The sequence below is a fragment of the Odocoileus virginianus genome, chromosome 17, assembly GCF_023699985.2.
Source record: "Odocoileus virginianus isolate 20LAN1187 ecotype Illinois chromosome 17, Ovbor_1.2, whole genome shotgun sequence".
Classification (NCBI taxonomy): domain Eukaryota; kingdom Metazoa; phylum Chordata; class Mammalia; order Artiodactyla; family Cervidae; genus Odocoileus; species Odocoileus virginianus.
The window spans coordinates 27,623,727-27,638,081 of NC_069690.1; the positions used below are offsets into that span (position 1 = coordinate 27,623,727).

The 14,355-nt window shown below is 50.6% G+C and overlaps 2 protein-coding genes across 2 annotated transcripts in view; one reads left to right on the forward strand and one right to left on the reverse strand.

Moving 5' to 3' along the window:
• The window catches only part of GLP2R (glucagon like peptide 2 receptor), a 44,324-nt gene extending 40,861 nt beyond the window's left edge, over positions 1–3,463 (forward strand). The window contains exon 13 of the mRNA XM_020909890.2: positions 658–3,463. Coding sequence (XP_020765549.2) covers positions 658–993 — 336 coding nt within the window. The 3' untranslated portion in view covers positions 994–3,463. The remainder of the gene's footprint in view (positions 1–657) is intronic.
• Positions 3,464–5,951: 2,488 nt separating this feature from the next.
• Positions 5,952–13,898, reverse strand: RCVRN (recoverin). Its single transcript, XM_020909886.2, has 3 exons — positions 12,903–13,898; positions 9,204–9,315; positions 5,952–6,438 (listed from the first exon to the last, which is right to left on the reverse strand). The coding sequence occupies exons 1-3, from the start codon at positions 13,281–13,283 to the stop codon at positions 6,323–6,325; spliced, it is 609 nt and encodes a 202-aa protein (XP_020765545.1). The 5' UTR covers positions 13,284–13,898; the 3' UTR covers positions 5,952–6,322.
• Between the last annotated feature and the right edge of the window lie 457 nt (positions 13,899–14,355).

The following is a 14,355-nucleotide window of genomic DNA, read 5'->3' on the forward strand; positions in this document are numbered from 1 at the left end:
GGTCACCATGGCTCTTGGAACCTCAGTCTGTAAAATGGGAGTAGCAACAGTCCCTACCCTGCAGTGTTACCCTGGGGTGTGCGTGGTAAAGGTCCTCTGCCTCATAACAATGGTTATATTTATTATTATTGCAGAGCGCCAGTCAGCTCTCTGCTCACTTGGAAAGAGGCTTGAAAGGGGGAAGGGCCCAGGCCGGAGCAGTTTGCTCCTGACTTAGGAGCCGGTGGGATTTCTAGCTCCCTTTCATCCTCCCCTCTCCCCATCCCAGGTTTAAATATTGATCTCTGCCTCCTTCCACTAGAATCTAGGCTGCTTGACAGCAAAACCTCGTCTGTCTTGCTCACTGCTGCCTTTTCTGTATCTTCACACAGGGTCCCTTGATTCACCAGGCAGGTCTCAAATGCCACCTTGACACAGTCCTTTTCTAAACACTGTGTCTCATATTTTTGTTGCCTCCTCCCATGGTCTTGCTTAACAGCCTCAGGTGTTACTACCCTCTGCTCTGCTCACAGGTGTCTGCTTCTCTGTTCCTTTCCCCTAGTGAGAACGCAGGTTTCCAAAGGGTGGTCCTGAGTAGCCACTCAACACACATTTGCTGAGTGGACGCAGGATTCAGTGATTCCCGGGCAGTAACCCTGCTCTCTTCTCACCTGGCAGGTAAAGGCCGAGCTGCGGAAGCAGTGGGCCCGCTTCTTGCTAGCCCACCACTCAGGCTGCAGAGCCTGGGTCCTAGGGAAGAACTTCCGATTCCTGGGGAAATGTCCCAAGAAGCTCTCGGAGGGGACCAACTCCGGGTCACTGCAGAAGGCGCAGCCCTTGCCCGGCGGTGGGCGGCTCCTGCACTTGACCCGGGAGGGCCTGGGGGTGGTGGGTGCCCCGCCCCGTCAAGGCCACGCAGCCTGGCCCCGCGGCAGCAGCCTGTCGGAGAGCAGCGAGGGCGACTTCACCCTGGTGCACACCATGGAGGAGATCTTCGAAGAGAGTGAGATCTAGGCAGGAGCCCACTGCACCGGTTCCCAGGGACTCCTGAGCACTTGGGGGAGGCGGCAGCCAAGCTGGATGATGCTGGCTGAGCATCCTTCCAGCACACCCTGCTCTCTCCCGATGCCACGACTCTTTCCAGGCTTTCCATGCTCCGTAGACAGAGGCTGCATACCCTCACCACTTCTGCCTGCCCTTGTCATCCTCATCACCCCCACAGGTGTGTTTTCCGGAATGACCACCAGCCCCCCAGGCTGGCCCCAAATTCGAGTGCCCGGAGCCTGAGGACTCAGAGAGATGTCTGCTCGGAAACAGAGGCCAGCGCTCCCCTTCCTTTCCCCTTCGTGGCACCAGGTGTCCACCTGAAGTCAGGAGCAGGGTGTCCCAGGACCACCTGCCAAGTGTTTCACATGCAGAGTCTGACTCATTCATGGCAAAGATACTGAGATGCGCGCTTGAGCACTTAGATGGCCGATGGGATTTGTATGACAACCAGCTCAGGTAATTCTGCTGCAAGCCTACATTTTGAAAATCCAGGGCAGGATGCACTGGAACTAGAAGCCCCTCTGAGCTGGCCACTGGTCCAGTGAGGCCTGCAGCATTCTGCATTCAGCGGTTAGGCTGTGACCTGCCTGCCCTCCTCCTCTGACAGTGCGGATCCCACTCCATGGAAGTTCTGTTTGACCCGAGACAAGCCCATCCTTCCTTGGAGTGTTGGCCCCAGCTCCCAGGGCCCCTCTCAAAGTTGCCATTGGTGGTTTTCTCACCTTTCTGGCTCCATCTGCCTTTCTGAGTTTGACTTCTTCAAGCCTCACTTGTCTATTGTTCCCTGACATGTTTGGTTTGCCATCAATGGCTGTACCTGCTTCCCTGGGGGTTTACCCACTGCTCTCCCTGGCCCAAGTCTCCACTGATAAGAATTCTACTCCTCCTATGGAAATTATGCTAAGAGCTGGAGGGTACCCAGCTGAAACGAGAGGACTGTGGGTGATCTGGACATGTCAAGGGGGTGCTGAGGGGGCAAGGACTAGGGAGCCCGGTATGCTGACGGGGAATGAGTTGTGCTGCAGGCCCTGAGTGGAGGATGTTTCTGGAGGCAGAGGAGGGCCCAGGCTTAGGGACAAGTTCAGTGACTGAAACTGTAAGACGAGAAGCTGAGGAAGGTCAAAGGAGGAATGCACTATGGAAACATAGAGCATATGGTGTCGGTGTTTAGGAGTGTAGCTTTTATAATATGTGAACTGTACGTGAGTGGGTGGGCAGGATGTATTGCTGTTGGGCCAAATCCTGCCTTATTTTAGGGGGACGGGAGGTATGATGCTTATCAAGTATGGTTGCCAGATTCAGCAATTAAAAATACACAATCCTCAATTAAATTTGAATTTTGGATCAATGAATAATAGTATTGTCTAAGTATATCCCATGGGATATATTTTACGTGAAATTCAAGTCTAATTGCACATCTGGTATGTCACCTGGCAACTCCATGGTCAAGGACACTTGGCAGCAGGACAGGACCAGGGTGAGGCAAGTGAGGAACTCAGTTCAGGTGCAAAATGGAAGAGAGTACTAAAAATAAAAACAAAACTCCACAATCGTCAAGTACTATTTTAATGTGATAAAAAAGCAACAACAATTCTGTGAGCTACAGCCCATGGCCCATTCATAAAAAGGATATTTTATTGGAACCAGGCCAGGATGAGGGTGGAGTACATGGGACCATGAGATATAAATGCAGGGTCTGGTCCTGACTTTAAAAATTTTTGAGGAACTTCCCTGGTGGTCCAGTGGTTAAGACTCCATGCTTCCACTGCAGGGCGTGTGGGTTCTATCCTGGTTGGGGAACTAAGATCCTGCATGATGCAGAAAGCAGCCAGAAAGAAATTTTTTAAAAAGTATTTTGCTCATAATGGACATTTTAACATTAATTTTTATTTTAAAATGATTACATCAAAGTATTATTTATGTTGATTACTGAGCTTTTGGTCACCCACCTTAAATTTTGCACCTGAAGTGCCCATCTTCCCCTCCCCCCAGTCCTGGCTCTGCTCTGCACAAGGGGAAACTGAAGCAATGACCTTAGGCAAGTACATAACAAAGCAAAGGTTTCTTTTTTGTGTCCAGATTATCCACAATTCAATCATTAAGATATATGCCCTAGTTTTTTCATTCTGTAAAAATCTCTTCTGTTTCTCACTGGCTTATTAGCACCTAGAAAGTTGGGCTGTGTGAATTCCTAGCTGGTTCCCAGCATAGCTGGTTGAGAACAGGTTCAGAACACATCCATCAGAGGAAACAAAGAAATGTCTCAGGAGCATTGGATGCTATTGAGAATCAGTTATTCAGGGCCCGGCCATTTATAAAAGGGACTTTTTAAAAGTGTTTGTAATTAAGTCATCCCCACTCACTCCACAAATGGGGTGCCACACACATCAGACTGCTCGCTATTCTGCTAATGATTAAAATAAGTTTTTAAATTTGATAGGTGTTTTGTCTATTCTTTCCCATTGGTTTCTCACTGGAGCTAAGGTTTCCACCCCTGGAGAACCTGGTGCACTGTTCCTCGCCAGAAATGGGAAAAAGAACTGCGGTAATAAGCGTGGGAATAATAAGCCTGGGTGGTCCATTGTCTCAGGGACCAAGAGGAGTGGACAGAGGGGTAGGGGAGAGAAGTAGAGGTCAGATGTCAAAAGAGTAGAAGGCAGGTGTCTGCCTTCTTCTAGACTGCTCCCTAGATCATTCACTTTGCTGTTGTTTTAAAGTGGTCCAGTGAAGAATTCGCCTGCCAGTGCAGGGGACACGGGTTTGATCCCTGGGCCTAGAAGATTCCACATGCAGAGGGGAAACTAGGCCCGGGCACCACAACTACTGTGGGTACCATAGAGCCTGTGCTCCACAACAAGAGAAGTCACTACAGTGAGATGCCCTCTCCAGCAATGAAGAGTAGCCCCTGCTTGCTGCAACTAGAGAAAGCCTGTGCACTGCAATGAAGACCCAGCACAGCCTAAAAAAAAAAAAAAAAAATCCCACCTAGTGGGTCTCTATTCTGGCTTTGCAATTACTGGAACATTGCAATTCTAGAAACACTGATGGCTAGTGAGCCCAGGAGGCACAGCAGGAGCCCAACACACAGCTTGGGAAAGAGCACTGGAGTGAGGCCTTGAGCCCTTTGCTTCTTCCCCTAGGCCACCCTGGGCCTTCTCTCTCTGAGGTGGCTCCTGGGTGGCCTCTATGTCTGATGCTGGAGGGGCATCTTGGGCAGCTAGCTTCTCTCCTCCTGCCAAAATTGCTGGACTAAATGCTCTGATGCTGTGCGATCCCAGAATTCTCTGTCCTATCAGGTCCTATCAGATCCTATCAGGTCCTATCAGGTCCAGGTCAAAATTTGAGGCATTCTGGTGTCATCAAAGGGCCTCTGGTTCGAGTACTAACCCTACTCTTACTTTGTGGCCTCAGTGTCCTCATCCATACTCTGGGGATATTAATAATTACACCTCCATCAATGAAATAATGCCCAGTATCCAGCAGAATGCCTGGCTCATAGGAAACACTGCATCCTTAAGTATTATGATGATTCTCAAGGCTGTCCTCCACAAAGAGCAGCACTTTCTGGTGGCGGTGATTGAGCCTTTGCTGTTGCTAAAGCGGGGGTGATCCCCCCACACCAGCAGATGGAGACTCCCTAGCCCCAGAGGGTTGTTCACAGGTTGCTCAAGTGTCCAGGACATCTACATATTTTTCTGACCTCGCCTTGGAATTTAAGGCTGAAGAATAAAAGAGCTTTCAAAACAATGAGCACAATGATCTTGAGAACCCGCCGATGGAGCTCTGATAAGGGAGTATGGGCCAATGGACAGCGCTGGGCTGGCTTCCACTCATTAGCTGACCCTAGTTAGCCAAGCCACTTGCTGACTCTGTGGCTCCTTTTCCTTGCCCCTAAAAAGTAGGGGCTGTGGGGACATCTGTCTTCACCTTGCAGTGGATCAGAACTGAACTTGTCATCCTCCCCTGAAACCAGCATCTCTCCCTGCTAATCCCCACCTTGGTGGCTGTCACCAGTGAAATCTATTGACATCGCCAATGCAAACCAGGTGAAAATCATTGAGGCAACCTTGTGTGATTACACAATGGATTACACTGGGCACCCAAGCCGCAAAGCTGGCTACTGACCATCCTTGCTCCTCCTTCCCCTGAACTAGTCAGGTGGATCCTACCTTCTAAATATCTCCGAGCAGGTCACGTTCTCTCCACCCCACTTCTGTTCCCCTGGCCCAGGCCACCTGGGCGATTATAGGAGTTTGATGTCCAGGCCCCAGTCTTGCCTAATTTATTTCTACCCTGCGGGGGGTGATGGGGAAGTTCTCTTACAAACATAAATCCTTCCTACTTCCAGCCCCACACAGCCCCCACTATCCCCTGGGTGAACCCTGGGTCTTACCCTGGCCTGCAGGGAAGTCCTCGCACGGTCTGCTCCGCCCCCCACCCCCGCCCCGCCTACTTTGGAAGCTTAACTCACAGTTTGCTCTCCCCTCCTCCTCCCTCGGCTCTCGGCTACACTGGCCTTCTCAGGGTCCTAGAACTTGAACTGCTCAATCCCGACTCAGGGTCCCTGAGACACATCACTTTTCCACCCTCACTTTTTCCCCACTCCAATCCCCTGGGTCTTGGTTGAAACGCCTCTTCATCGGGAACACCTTCCCAATCTCTGGACAAGTCGGCCCCGCCCACTGTACCTTCCCACAATGCTTTGCGTGTCTCCATGGTAACCTCGCCACCCACGCCGGCTTCTTCAAGGTCTAGGGTCCCCTCTGCACCCTGAGCTGTACCAGAACAGGGCCGCGTCTCTTTCCTCCAGCACCACAGTCCCCGCACCCTGGGCTGTGACTGGGACGGCGACACAGCCTTGTCCGTGAGGCTGAACCAACAGAAATCACTTCCTTTTCCAGTTGGAGAATGACCAGTCAGCTGAGTGCCCGGCTCCTCTTGCATTTATTGGAACCTGCTTACCTAACAATTCACAAAGGAGCTTACATGGGGGCGGGGGGTATTTAGGGCTCCAGTGACCTATATTTAGGGCTCCTGTGACCTAATCCTGGAAATATTACGGAGGCCTGGGCTGGCGGGCTGAGGGGAGGGGAGGCGGGCAGTGTAGTGGGCGGGACTTGGTGACTTGCTTAACGACACTTTGGTTTGGCCGAGAAGTGTGCAGGAGGGTTTAATGTGCTGTGAGTTGGAGGCCCTCCAGGCCCCGGGGGCGGTGTGTGTTTGTGTTTGTGTGTGTGCGTGCACACGCGTGTTTATTTGAGAGGGGTGGGCAGGGAGGAGACCTGAGCGGTTGACATCAGGGTTTCTTTTCCTTCAGTTTCTCCTTCACTTTTTGAGGCTCGAATTGAATCAGTCGTAGAATTTCCTTATTGGCCAGGGTCCCTTCGATGAAGTCTTTCTCTGTAAGTTTATCTGTAAGAGGAAAAAATAATACAGTCAGGATAGGCTGTTTCCAGCTGCGATGAAGCTGCTCAGCATACCCGGAAAGGATGGCTCTATTATGAAAATACTGATCTCCTTGCCCCTGAGAGTAACCCCACCCTCCAACTCTTTCCTAGGACCCCTGGACCTCCTGGTGAATCTGCAATGAGAGGGTTAAAGACAGGCCCTGCAGGGTCTCCAGGAGGCTGGGCTAGTGCTGTGCCTGTTCTGATTGGTTGGTAATCCTTTCTTAGGCGTCTCTGCGTCCCTAATCTACCTCCCCATTTGGGACAAGAAAGGGTTTTGCCCCAACTATTGAATTCAGTTCTCTCCAGTTAGATGCACTCACTAAGCCCTTCCTCTGTGCCAGAGTCACTGTATGTGGGGCTGAGGTCATTGCAGGGGGCAGAGGGCAGGGTGTGGCAAGGAAGGGAGTGAGATAATGCCCCTGGCCTGGGAAACTTGGTTGGATGGGGAGACAGTCACCTGTAGAAATGATTCTGTGCTGTGCTTGCTTAGTTGCTCAGTTGTGTCTGACTTTTTGCAACTCCGTGGACTGTAGCCCGCCAGGCTCCTCTGTCCATGGGGACTCTCCAGACAAGAATACTGGAGTGAGTTGCCAAGCCCTCCTCCAGGGGAGCTTCCCAACCCAGGAATCAAACCCAGGTCTCCTGCATTGCAGGCGGATTCTTTACTGTCTGAGCCAGCAGGGAAGCCCAGAAATGACTCTAGAATGAGGCAGATGTTCCTCCCTGCTTATGGCGAGACTCATAGTCCTGATGTACCAAGTGCTCAATAAAGCTTGGCTTAGCTGAACTGGGTTTCCATTGGCTTTTTATGTTCCAGGCCTTTTGGGTGACCTTAATCCTTCTTGGATTAGGACGTAGGTTCCTTGTGCAGGTCAGGGTGATGAAATGTGGGTTTTAAGGTCCCAGGCGCCCTATGAGCCTCATAGCTTGAAACTCCTACTGTCAGAAGCTGATTGTGGAGTGAAGCCTGGTCTTCAGATGGACCATGTGAAAACACAAGTCACCTGGCAGGAATACCACTGCCTCCTGGGACATTCACTGGGGTCAGTGTTCAGGTCAGCAAGTAGCAGAACAAGGGACTCAGCACCTGGCAGACCCAGCAGGATGTCAGGATGGGGGTTAAAGAGCCAGAGGGGTGATGTGCCACGGGGAGGTGACGTCTGGGTGAGGAAAGGGAGGTACCTACCCTTCAACATTTAAGGAGGCTCTCACTTTCAGCATTGTATGGGCACAGGGCTGGCACCTGAGAAGGGGGTCTCCTTAAATCTTGTGCCAGGGCATCTCACATGCCTCACCCTAATTCTGACCCTAATATCACAGATCTGGTTGCTAATCTACCTTCTCCCTGGACTGCAGATTAGTAGGGGCCTTCTTTAACGTCCTGCTTGGGCGTGTGACCTGGAAGCGTGGTAAGAGACTGGCCCAGAGATCACAAATGGGCTGATACCAGCTCCTCAGATGTGTGTGGACCATGTAGTGTTTCATCAGGGGAGGCATTTCAGATTTTAAAAATCTCGATTGCTAGCTTCTCTTAAAAAAACAACAAAAACAAAAAACAGATGATGAGGCCCCAACAGCTCTGTATTCCTATGTGGTAACAATTGACCAGAGGCCATAAAACCAGGCAGACCCTCATGCCCCACTGTTTGCCAGTCCCTATTGCTTCATTGGGCCACTGTCCACTTCTCTCACATTCATCATCCTGGCCCCAGCAGTCATTCAAGTTTGCAGTCCCCGTCTGACATCAGCCCCTCTCCTGTGTCCTTCCAGAGTTGGACGTGGGCCTCAGGCACCAGCAGCCCCCACCGCCCAGTTCTGGAATCCATCACCACTTTCAGTACAAGCTCGCGCTCCCCACTGGCTGCTCTTGGCCAGATTGAACAGGGGAGGGAGCCAAGACAGGTGAGCTCCTGGCAGAAGGCGGCCCGAGGACACACCCTCAGCTTCACCAAGACTTTCTTAGCCCAGCCCTGCAGTTTAAGACTTTTCTTGCATCTGCCCTTAAGCCATTCATCTGCTTGGCAGTCTGGTGGCTTTTCCAGCCTCCTGAAAATCTCTCCTCATTTCCCCTCATAGCAACCCCCCCACCCCCATCAATCTCTTGAAATTGAATTGAAGTCTAATTCCATCTGATGGAGCTTGGGGGTTGGGAGAGGGGACCCAAACTAATTTCCTAAAGTAACACCATATAAATTGAGATCCTGCTTACTTGGGATGCCATGCTAGTTCTGGAGTGAGCTTTACCCCATCCCAGTCGTGCAGAAGGCTACTTGTTTGGTTTTAACAAGTAAACCAAAGTGTCCTAAAACAACAACAAAAAACTGGGCACTCCATTCAAAAAGAAAGCGGTATGCTTGCAAAGCCTCAAAACTTGTCATTTGTATACAAAATGACAGGCTGTTGCCTTGATTTTTTATTCTTTCTTCAAAGTGGGTTAACTCTGTCCAAACAAAACCAAAGTACCCCATCATTTAGAGCCTGCCTTCGCCCCCAGAGAATCTCAGGCAGTGATGGAGATTATGAGCGGTGGGAGGGGTGACATTTTCAGTCAGCTCCAGAAGGGCCCACAACTGTCGGCTGACTGTTCTTCTGCTGACCACCTTGCGGTGGGAGGAGGGCTCCTCCGTCCCACCTGGTCTCTGGACTGGGAAGGGTCAATCTCACTGGGGTCTCTAGGACATAGCCCAGGACTGTGAAATCAAGGGCTGGGAAGGAGAAGTCACTCACCATCATCCTTCTTGCCAAAGAACCCCCAGATCTTCTCTGCTCGCTTCTCCGGGGTGTTCTCGTCTTCTGGGAGACACTTTGCATCTTCAGGACTGATCATTTTGAAGATAGCCTGCACCGAATTGAGGGGGAGCACCGGTCAGAAGTGATTCTGGGGGAACCCACATGGCTGAGCAAGATGCCGAGGTTAAAATGTAGATGCCCAGGCCCCCCCCAACCCACCAGCCCTAACTGAATCCTAGCTCCTGAGAGTGGGGACAGGGCATCTGTACTTTTAAGAAGGGGAAGGGAATGCGGAGGAGGGGTGAGGATGACTTTCCCTTCTTATTTTGTCCCTTTCAGCACAGTCTGAATTTCCTGACCATGCAGACATATTGCTTTCATTGTATTAAAAAATGAAAATAAGAAATAAAAAGCTTCCTGAAGGCTGCATTTTGAAAACTGGCACCTTTAACCTCACTGCCCAGAAGTTTTAGAACATCAGATGGCTTTTTCTGAATCCAAGTGATATTTTGGTTGCCTAGCAGGCTGGCTCATGTGTGTGCTAAGTCACTTCAGTTGTGTCCAACTCTTTGTGACCCCATTAACTATAGCCTGCCAGGCTCCTCTGTCCGTGGGATTCTCCAGACAAGAATACTGGAGTGGGTTGCCATGCCCTCCTCCAGGGAATGGTCCCCATCCAGGGCTCGAACCTGTGTCTCTTACATCTGCTGCATTGGCAGGTGGGTACTTCAACAGTAGCGCCACATGGATTGCTTATGGTAATAAGGGCTAATGTTTGTTAAGTGATTAACACGTGCCACATTTCTAAGTGTCTTTCCATGTAAACTCATGACAGCTTTATGAGGTGGGTGTTACTGGCCCATTTCACAGATGGAGAAACTGAATCAGCTAACTTGCTAGAATTCAGCCAACCAAAAGCAGAAGACTGGAGATTCTAACCCTGGCAAGTTTGGTTCTAGAACCCCTGTGCTTGCATCTCATGCTATTCCTGGAATATCTTGGGGAGCATGGTAGGGGCTGGGTAAGGCCTCTGGAAGCCCCTCCTTTACCCTCTGCTTAGGGAGGGTAAAGCTCAAGGGTCCTTCTCACTTTCCTCTCTTCTACCTAATACAGGAGCTGAGTAGACAATGTCCAGCAAAGCAGGAAGTGCCTTCTGACATGTGATCAGGGAAAGGGACAGTGTAGTCTTGATGTGCCCTTTCAGCTCCAGGTTACTAGGATTCCAGCAGGCTGGCCAGACCCAGAGTGGATGCTCAGGTTGTGGTTCCCCTATCTTGAGTGTCCCAGCTTGCGACCTAAGTGTTGGGACTGGGATGCCGTGGAGACACTGGGGAACCAGCCGGGCAGGGGCAGTAATGCCTATGAAATTTACCTGGAGGGAAGAGCAGTGGCTTTAGAAACTCCCTTTCAGCTCCCTGTGCTGCAGCAAGAGAAGCACGGAAGTCAAAACCCGCAGCTGGGGCAGCTGCCTCACTGACAGCGCTCAGAGCCCCGAGGTACCTGGCACTGAAGTGAGGGCTCCCTTAAGTTCCTGAGCCAGGGACCTATGGGCAGGCCCGGAAGGCTAAAGGCTGGGAGTGACTGGCTGCCCATCACCCTGCTTCTAAAACCAAAAGCACACTGTCAGGGCCTCTGGAAATGGACCAAGAAAGAACCATTACATCCCCACCCTGGGGGGGTGGGAGCTTCTGTGGTTTTCTGGAGGCGCTGCAGCCTGGTGGTGGTGCGTCAGAACCCGCAACAGATGACTGACTCCCAGGCCAGTGACCTTGGACATGGTGAATAGCAGAGGCTTGGCATGCTCTTGCATAGCCTCACCTGTGGACGTGCCCGTCTCTGCCTCCCCATGCCTCCCCACCCTCTCCTTCCTCCTTCCCTTCCCCCCACCCCTTCATCTCCTTCTTCCTCCTTTCTCTGAAGAAGCACCAACTCAGAGGCCTCTGCTGGGCCTGGCATCCTTTAGGTGGTTCTGAGGAGGTGGTCCCTGCCGCAGGCCGCCTGTTAATCCAGGGAGCTTGCTCTGCAAGCCCCACCCAGAGACCAGTGAGGTTTCTACACACACCTGCCAGTAACGTTAGGTCCAAGAAGGAGTGGCTGACCACAGCTGCGTCCTTGGCTGTTTGATCTATGGTTTTGCCTAACAAGGGTGGAAGAATTGGGTGAATGAAAGCGGGATTACAAATGCCTCAAAAATTATATAAAAGATGAAAAATATTCTCTCTTTACAGGAATGGGATTAGAGAAAGCAAGTGGTATGGGGTGGGGATGGGGGGCAAAAAAAATTCAGTAAAATGATACTAAATGAAGGGAAACAAAAATGATATAATAGGGAAAAAATAGAAGCATCTTCATTGTCCAAAAATATAGGAATGGTTAAATAATTTTATGACATGTCTATAAGATGGAATTCTAAGCAGCTGTTAAAAACAATTTGATATTGAAAATATTCATAATAAAATAGTGGTTGAAGAAAAGTATGATAAAGCCTTATGTGGATATGTCTTAATTCTAAAGTTATTTTTAAATATATAGATAAAAGACTGGAAAGATACATGCCCATTTGTTGATAGTAGTTTTCTCTGGATGAAATTAAAGGCAATTTTCATTTTCTTTTGCATAGGTTTCTAAACTGCATGCATTTTATATTAAATAAAACTACTTTTCAAACACCTAAAAATCTTGGCAGGTGATCTGATCCTGGGCTAACATATTTGAAACATGTTATGTCTCTAAAATGACTCACAAGGGACTTCCTTGGCTTTCTAGTGGTTAGGACTTGGGGCTTTCACCGCAGTGTCTATGGCCCCTGGTTCAGTCCGTGTTTGGGGGAGTAAGATCCCAAAAACCACAGGACCAAAATAAAAATAAAAAAAATACATAAATATATTGGGTTGGCCACAAAGTTCGTTAGGGTTTGTCCATAAGATTTTATGAAAGGGACTTCCCTGGTGGTCCAGTGGCTAAGATTTTTGGGCTCCCAATGCTGGGGGTGGGGTTGGTGTTCCACCTCTGGTCAGGGAACTAGACCTCATGTGCCTCAACTAAGAAACCCCCCAGCAGCCAAATAAACAATTAAAAAAAAAAAAAAATCCGAGTGTATCCTATTGGAGGTTTTGAGGGAGATTTTATTTTTTTTAACACCTACTTATTTATTTATATTTTCTTAACTGCACTGCACAGCAGGTGGGATCTTATTTCCCTGACCAGGGATGGAAAATGCACCCCTCACATTGGAAGCATAGACCACCCTCACATTGGAACCACTGGACTACCAGGGAAGTCCCTGAAGAACGCTTTAATGAAGAAAGGAAGGAAGATGGGAGGGAAAGAAGGAAACAGTAAAGGTAAATAATGGAAAATACCCAGATCCTTCTTCTCTAGGAGGAAAATGAAGCTGTGGGAAGGTGCCCTGTGCTGTGCTTAGTCGCTGAGTCGTGTCTGACTCTTTGCAACCCCATGGACTGTCGCCAGCCAGGCTCCTCTGTCTATGGGGATTCTCCAGGCAAGAATACTGTCCAGCCCTCCGTTAACATCGGTTTGTTGGAGACCCCTCCTGACCACATTCTCAGAACCACTGAGTCAGCAACCTCGGGTGTCCACTTCCTCCTCCCACAGGCCCCCATGAGCAATTAGTGGCAGCCCGATTCCTCGAGACCCCCGTCCCTCTCAGCTGGAGATGAGGAGGCTGACACTGACCGAGACAATCTCCAGCACCTCGTTCTTGCTGATGGTCCCGTTGCCATCCACGTCGTAGAGGGAGAAGGCCCACTCCAGCTTCTGGTTGGTCTTGCCTGCGCTGGTCATGTGCAGGGCGATGACGTACTCCTTGAAGTCCAAGGTGCCATCGCTGTTGGCATCGAAGCTGCGGAACACATGCTGGGCGTAAGCCTTGGGGTCGGCCTCGGGGAAGAACTTGGAGTAGATGGTCTGGAACTCCTGCCGGGTGATGCGGCCACTGGGGCACTCCTTCAGGAAGGACTGGTACCAGGTGCTCAGCTCCTGCTCCGTGAACTTGGTGTTCAGCTGCAGCTCCTCCAGGATCTCCTTGGACAGGGCCCCGCTCTTGCTGTTCCCCATGGGTGAGGTGGCGTGGGCCCAGCTGGGCTGTCACCGCTGGGTGGGTGGGAGCAATGGGGTCTCCTGGCTGCCGGGCTGGGTTTGCCGCCGGAGACAGTCACACCCTGAGATGCTGACGGATTAGGAGGATTTGTGGCTGGTTCATCCCAGGACTTGGAGGGAGGAGGCGCCTGAAGCTTGGGGTTGGGGGAGGGAGGCGAGCTCCCAGAAGCCCCCCGAGATTAAAATAAAGAGCTGACAGCAGGAGGTCAATCCATCTTGGCCTTCTGGGAGGACGGGACAGTAGATCAGAGTCTTGGGACCTGAAGCCTCACCCACTGGGCCATCCCTACCCCCCACCCCCCACTGCCAGCTCTAGCTCTTTAAGAGCAAGGATGCTCCCTGCCTGCCTTCCGTTGCCCTAACTCTGAGAGTCTCCGCAGCAGGGGTGGTCCTGTAATTCTGGGTGAGGAGTCAGGCTCTGGAACCAGTACGGGTTCAAACCTCAGCTTTGCAATTTACTAGCTGTGTGACCCTCTGCACCAGAGGGTCTTTCATTAAAAGAAAAAAACATTGGAGTATAATTGATTTACAATGCTGTGTTAGTTTCTTCTGTACAGTAGCGTGTGTCTATAAGTATACATACATCCCCTCCCTCTCAAGCCTCCCTCCACCGCCCTCTCCCGTCCCACCCCTCTAGGTCATCACTGAGCTGAGCTCCCTGAGCTAGACGGCAGCTTCAGGCATGCTTCTTAATCTGTCTCTGCCTAGAGTTCTCTCCTAATCTTTCACCTCCGTCATGGCTTTCCTTAAATGTCGCCTTCTCAGTAACAGCAGCACCCCCACCCCAAGCACCAGCAAGCCCCAACTGTTTATCCTGCGTGGTTGGTCTCCCTCTCGAGTACACCTTCTGACTTAGTGTTTATTTATTCCACATGCTGCCTGGGATGGCGTCAGAATGAAAGCACCCTGAAGGCAGGGATTCTGTCTGTTTTGCTCCCCACTGCATTTCTTTTGCATGAAGGGTACCTTCCAGCTTTGGGTCCTCAGTGACTATTCCTTGACTAAACGGGCATTATAATAGCATCTCCCT